The 6,781-nt window shown below is 49.3% G+C and overlaps 1 protein-coding gene and 1 non-coding gene across 2 annotated transcripts; both read right to left on the bottom strand.

Annotated features, from left to right (window-relative positions):
• Nucleotides 1-1,227: 1,227 nt before the first annotated feature.
• POM121L2 (POM121 transmembrane nucleoporin like 2) lies at nucleotides 1,228-4,320 on the bottom strand. Its single transcript, XM_069562620.1, has one exon. The coding sequence runs from the start codon at nucleotides 4,318-4,320 to the stop codon at nucleotides 1,228-1,230; it is 3,093 nt and encodes a 1,030-aa protein (XP_069418721.1).
• A 1,887-nt stretch (nucleotides 4,321-6,207) lies between these two features.
• On the bottom strand, nucleotides 6,208-6,279 carry TRNAM-CAU (transfer RNA methionine (anticodon CAU)). The gene has a single exon. It is a non-coding gene; the product is annotated as a tRNA-Met (tRNA).
• Between the last annotated feature and the right edge of the window lie 502 nt (nucleotides 6,280-6,781).

Raw genomic sequence — 6,781 nt, 5'->3', positions numbered from 1 at the left:
GAGTCATATATACCTGGGTTAGAGTTCTAACTTTGGTGATTTGCTGTAGGGAGGGATAAGTGAGCACAGAATTTGGAGCCAAGAGGATTTAAGTCCCAAATTTAACCTTTACTAACTGGTTGAGATTGGGCAAGTTTCTCAGTATCTCCCTGCCTCAGAATAGATGTGAGTTGGATAGTAACTCCTATACCATAAACTCACGTCAACAATTTACTTTTATTGTATCAACCAATTTGAGATGGTTTATTTTTCCAATTATGTCTCTTTCAAGGTATCCATAAAGCAGGAGATAGATGTATTCATGGAGTCATTCTTGCCTTTTTTTTTCATTAGGATGATAAGTGCTAAGGAATATGTTGAGGCTTACTCATAGACCTCACATTGGTTATGTACTTTTTCTCTTTTATTCCTCAGGTCCAAGAGTTTTACTGCACTACCTACCCCAGCTAGGAGAGATGTGAATGTAAAGGGTGACTATATAAGGTATTATACAAATTAAAAGAAAAAAATGAAATGTAAGCTTTGGTTCCCTAACTGAGCATTTCTGGCTCATACTGGAGGAATTATGACCTATGGTGTAAAGAGCAGAAGCAAGATTGCACCACTGTGTCTTTTTCTCCCCAATCCTCCTGCGGGTACTCTCATGGGTTAACCACTGATCCTCAAGGAAAAGTTGGATTCAAGGTCAAACTGCATTAAAAGCTTCTCCAAAACTATATAAAAATTAAAAAAATAAAAGCGTCTCTGAAAACCAATTGAGGAACAAAGGTGAGAGAAATGAGGACTCGGTTGCCCTAGGGAATCAGATAAAGGAACCACTTCTTTGAGCCAAATAAAAGAAGGCTGAGATTTAGAAAGAATCTATTCCACCTTCCAGAGTTGCAAGAGGGCTGTATTTGTTGCCTCCCTGTTATGTCTGTTCCCAGAAAAAAAGCAGGAGGCAGAGTCCTGATTGAGCTCATCCTTGACACAGAAAGAAATGGGCAGGGAGGGGAAGGCAAGGCTCTGTTCAGTCCCAAAGATTTAGTTCCACTCAGTTCCATTCTGCTATTATCACTGATACTTTAGTCTTTCATCATCTTCTAGAATGTAGATTAGGACCACAAGGCGAATGTGCAAAGCTCTCACCTTAGATCTCAGGTATTTTTGCTATAGAGACTTAGAAGATGCTGAGGCAATTCACTACACTGAGGTCCACATCACAGTATGAATGGCAAGGAACACAGGTTATTTCTTATGGGAATGATGCCTTCGAGAATGCCCTTGCTCCCTGTTCCTTGAGGTTTTTGATTTTGTGCCAATGGGAAATGATGAGGCTGGCGATCTGAAAGATCCTTTTCCAACAGAGCCCTGGGGAGGTGAAGAATGCATCCCAAAGCCAAAACTGCTGCCTGCCTTGACTGGTCCAAGGACAGGAGTGCTCTGAGCAAAAGGATCCATGGAAGGGCCCCTAAACATAGTTTTTCTTGCAGAAATGTTGGCCCTCCCAAAGGCAAAAGGTGTGCCCTGGCTGGTCAGGCCCTGGTTTTTTGGGCCCCAGCCTTTACCCAAGGGTGTGATGGTGCTAGTTGTCCCACTTGGCACTGCTCCAGTGCTGAATGCTCTGGAGTTGGAACTCATGTCTGGAGCAGTCACACTGACCCCAGTCTCACCACAGTCCATAGGGGTTACTAATCCCCCAAAGTCAAAAGGTCTCGGGGCTGTGCTACCAAACACTGAGCCACAAGCCCCAGTACGGTTGGTTGGGGTAACAACTCCAAAACCATTTGTATTAGCCTGACCAAAGGGAAAAACTATTGGAGTGTTGTTAACATCTGGCCGGAGGTTGGTAGGGATGCAAAAGGTGGAGGCTGATGGTGCCAAACCTCCAAAGGTTGACTGAGTGGGACTGTTGAAGGATGGTTGAGTCAGAGTTTGTGCTGGGATTGAGGATGCCACTGTTGAGTTTCCAAAAATGAGAGAGCTACTGAAGCTTGGGCCAAGGGGTGGTTGGGGGGCGCCTTGCTTCTGCCCATATGCAATCCCAAATGTAGGCTGGGGAGTTGCTCCCAGGGATAGTGGAAAAGGTGGCCTTGGGCCTGACCCCAAGGGAATTGTGAATGCTGAGGTTGAACTGGAGATCCTGGATGACAATGCAGGCTGGTTGGTGTTTCCTAGGGCTGAAGCGGACAGAGAGCTAGCCCTAAAATTGGCAGTGCTCCTGGTAGGGGATATTTGGACAGCACTGGGAAGAACCTGGCTAAAGATAGTGACTGTGTGTACAGTAGGGATGGTAGGACGTTGGCATGGTGGCAAAATGAAGCCTGCAGCTGGGGAGAAACTGGCCTTGAAGGCACAGGCAGCCCCAAGAAGGAAAGTGTGGCAAGTGGAAGGGATGGAGTAAGTGTTGCCTATGGTACTGGTAACATTCACTACACCAAAATCCAAAGGTGGTTTAAAAGAGTCTTTGGATGTGCTAGCTGGTGTGGTGGACATGACTACAGAGGTAGCCTTGACCAGGCCATGGAAGAGATGGGTAGAAGCAGGGGTAGGTGGAGGAGAGGCCTGCTTGAAAGAGAAAGGAGCTATCATGGGCATAGTTTTAAGTGGCCTTACACTGCCAAAGATAGGCCTGAAAGTGGGAGTTAAGGTACCCGGAGCTGAAGATGGAGCAGCTGTGACTGAAATTCTAGAGTATAAGGAGGTCCCAGTCTCACTATTGGGTGGGAGCCCCAAAATGGGTTTTGACATGTGGTCAGCAGAAGCTGCAACAGGAGGCACAGATGCAGGAGGATGGGGAGCTGGGTTGCTCATCAGTCTAGATGAAGTACTTTGCATAGTGGGGGCTGTAGAGACAACAGCAGATGAGTCCAGGTGCGCGGCAGCCTGAGAAGTCAAAGGTAGCCGTGTGGTGCCAGTGACTGGTGATGTGGGAGAAACAGGGGTCAGATGGATGAAAGTAGCTGGGAGTTTTGAGTCCGAAGAGATGCCTGAAAGGGGGTCTGACTGTGAGCACCCAAATGGGGCTGGCAGGCTTGCTGTTGTCAAAGGTGAATGGGCTGCACTGATTACCTCTCCAGTGGGTTGTGGGAAGGCCGGTGGACCTGGAGACTTCTGTAACTTATTTAAATTTTCCAACTGAGGATCAATGCCCTGGGCTGGGGCTGTGCCTGCAGAAGGCAGGGTGAGAGATAGGGAAGACTGAATAGCAGACCTAGACTCAGAGGCAGAGTCTGTGGTGATCTCAGTTGTATTCTCTCTGGCTTTGCTGTTTGATTGGAGTCCAGCTTTCTTCCCTAACACCAGGTCTTCAGGGACTGGATGACCAAGCTGGGGAGGTGGAGTGAGAGACAGCAGGTTTTCAGGGCTAGATGGAAGCAGTGGAATCTGATTTTGCTGTCCAGAGCTTCCAGATGTTTCTGGGGACTCGTCTGATACCAGTGGGACTGGAGGGTGAGACTGATGACCTTTTTCTTTCTTTTTTACTGGCCACTCTGGTATCTGGAGTGATGCACTGGGAATACTTTTCTTCCAAGGTTCCGAAAAACCTCGAGAAGAGCTGAAAGAGCTTGCGATAGCATTTCTTTTGGAGTTAAGGGAGTCGCCTGTGTGTGTGCTGGTCAAGGAGTCCATGGAGGAACAACTGGGCCTTTTATTCAAGCTGTGATCTGAGCTCCAAGGGTTGAGGCCTCTCTTCAGAGGCCCAGGCCTGGGCACAAAAGAAGTGAGGACTCCCTCTTTCACCAGAGGTTTAAATGCAGATGGTCTGGTCTCTGGAATACTTCTCTTACAGTCAAAGCTTTCCTGAAACAGTGGTTCTTTGAACCTCACTTTCCCCTTCTTGCACTCTTTGAGGGCCCTCAGCACCGTTTCCTTTGCACAGGGGTCTGGGAGCCTCTCAGAGGGTGAAGACCCTGCAGAGTCGATTACCTCTTCTGGGGAAGCGGAGGGGGGCACTGTCCGCTCAGGAGGAACGATCTTGATGGTCACTGGGCTCCATATTGCCCTGGGGTGCCGCAGAGACCAGACACTTCGCTTGAAGTAACCTTCCCACCAGTCTGAGGGAAGAGGCCCCATGATAGAATTCTGGCATCTCTTCATGGGAAAGCGCCTCCAAGCCTCACTGACCATCCACGCGGTGGGGTTGGTAGGAACCCAGTCCGGCGACCTCCTCGCAGGTCTGTGTCGAGGGGCAGGGTGGGCACGATGGACGTGCTGAATCCGGTAGACTTGATGAAGGGACTGAGTTGGCCGGCGGTTCACTGGCCTCTCCGACAAGTCTGTGCGCCCTTCTGCTGGGGATGATGGCGAAAGTCCCAGCTTGCTCAGGTAACTGCCCATGCGGATCAATGAAGCGGAGTTGGTGACTTGGATTTAGGGTTTCCGCTCCCGAGGTTTCCCGACGACCCAGCCGCGGTCGAAGTGCGCAGTGTTCGGATGACGGTTGGCATCGCGGCACGAGGAAAGAGCAAGGGTCTCGGGGCGCTCCACATCCTCCAGGTCCGGTATCCGAAAGTCAGCAGCCGGCGAAAACAGAGGACACACGGCACGTCGGCGGTCCGGGTGGCCTGCTCGGCTATTTTGAGGCAGAAGCTGGACGCTCGGGCCTCTGTTCTCTCCTCTCCAGGTTGCAGCGCGCGGCGGGCGGAGAGGGATTGGAGAGGAAGCGCGCGGCCGGAGTTCACCCAGGCACGCAGAGCTAGAGCTGGGCAGGCGCGGAGTCTCCAGATTACCGCAGCGGCCGGCAGGAAGGGGCCAGGCTGTGGGAGGCGGGCCTGATCCATGCGCCCTCCTGTTCCCTGGAGTCGGAATAATGAGTGCAGTCCGAGCCCAGCAGGGTGAGTCGGGGTGGGGGAGCTCTCGGGAGCGCAAGACTGGAGACTCGGAAGCGAGGATCTGTGCAGCCCAGACTGCATTCTTGGCGCCAGCAGCCGGGAGCAACTCAAGCGGGAGTTGCTGGGTGGGGATTCACGCACTTCTTTCCTTTGCCTTTTTGTTCCTGCAGCCAGTAGGGGTCAGTCATTGCCTCGTGGATGATAAACGCCGGACGCAGCCCCACCATCCAGGGTCGCCCCCCGGAGACTGAATCCGGCCCTCCGATTGTTCGTACTGCTTCTACAGGCGCTGCAGCAGTCTGGAGGGGTCTCGAGACTTCGGACTGAGCCAAAGGGATTACCTGTCTGCGAGCCGCGAACCTGAGCGCCTCCGCAGGCACCCGGCTTAGTCGCTAGCTCAGCCACCCAGACTCTCTTCATTTGCGATCTTCACCTAACCCAGTGCGGTCGAAGCTTTCGGAGGGGAGCAAAAGAGTGGGAGATTTAATTTGAGACTGAATATTCAGACTAAGCCAGGGTGAACTAGGGGACTAACATTCTGAGAAATTAAGAAACAACGTTTTAAGATTCTAGAACAACTCCTAATAATAAAATTGGCATGGATTGAAGACAACTCTTTGAAAAAAGATCATTTCAAGGTTAAGTTAAGGAACTCGGAGAGAGGGTTCCCTTCAAAACCCACACGGTCCAAAAATGGGTCCAGACATTTCGCACTTCATCGATCTCTTTCTCCTTGAACTTGCATTTCTATAGAATCCTCCAATATAATGTATGTTTATGCTTAAAGTCTTTATTCGATCATCCTACTATACTGGTCTGTACCAAATAAGTATAAACATTGAAATCTGAAATTTTAATATTTAGTGATACCACAAATCTGTTATAAGCAAATTTGGGGTTTAATTTATATTTGCATTTACTAATAGAATGCAATCAATCAAAACATCTTGAGTAGGTAATAAGTTGAAAAACCTCTTTACTGGAAGATGTAACAGAAGCAAATATGGAATTTATCACTTCTTGCTCCATGAGGTAGCATACAATGTACAAGACCACCTGGACAGAAAGAATATTTCCAATCGCTCTTCTTCTGGACACCAGGGATGGAAGGAATTTTACAATTCGGAGTAGTGTGCCACTTCAGATAGAAGAGTTTGGAATTGCCTAGTGGGAGAATCGTGGGATTTTAAAGTAAGGTGGGAAACAACCCAAATTAGAGGATTACCAAACTCGTGAATTTTTATTGATTAAACATGGAAGATGTAGAAATTGACTTGGTTTCTGTTCTTGTATCCTGGAATAAAGTTGGAATAAAGTTTAGCGTAAATCAGTCAGTTCAGTCGCTCAGTAGTGTCCGACTCCTGGCGAGAATAAACAGGTGTAAAAATCTCCCTAGCAGAGGATGGTTTCGATCCATCGACCTCTGGGTTATGGGCCCAGCACGCTTCCGCTGCGCCACTCTGCTGGTCTCTTAGGCGGTCTTACTGTTTTTCCTTTCAATGATTATATCACCGTTTGTGCTACATATATTTCCTTTCATTCGGATGGTTTCCGCCTCACCTCTACTCTCCCTTACACATAAAAGATCCGCTCTTCCATAATCAGATGACCTCGGATCATCACCTCCAGATCTGCAATTTTCCAATCTGCCAAAGAGTGACCAAGCTTATCAATGTACCCCTCCCCAGCACCTTTCCCCCTCCCTGAAGCCGCTATGTATGTATGCACGCACGAGAGCTCAGTCGTGTCCAACTCTTTGCGACCCCACGGACTGTAGCCCACCTGGTTCCTCTGTTCATGGGATTTCCCAGGCAAGAATACTGGAGTGGGTTGCCATTTCCTTCTCCAGGAGAATCTTTCCGACCTAGGGATCAAGCCCACATCTCTTGAGTCTTCTGCGTCGGTAGGCCGGTTCTTTACCTGGAGCCGCTAGCCGCTCAGAAAAAGCAGAGGAAGAGCCCGCGGAG

The sequence above is a fragment of the Ovis canadensis genome, chromosome 20 (genome assembly GCF_042477335.2).
Source record: "Ovis canadensis isolate MfBH-ARS-UI-01 breed Bighorn chromosome 20, ARS-UI_OviCan_v2, whole genome shotgun sequence".
NCBI classification, from domain to species: domain Eukaryota; kingdom Metazoa; phylum Chordata; class Mammalia; order Artiodactyla; family Bovidae; genus Ovis; species Ovis canadensis.
This window is presented reverse-complemented; position numbering and strand designations above follow the sequence as displayed.

Coding starts and splice junctions, on each gene's coding strand:
- POM121L2 (XM_069562620.1), bottom strand. CDS start 4,320: ATGGGCAGTTACCTGAGCAAGCTGGGACTTTCGCCATCATCCCCAGCA.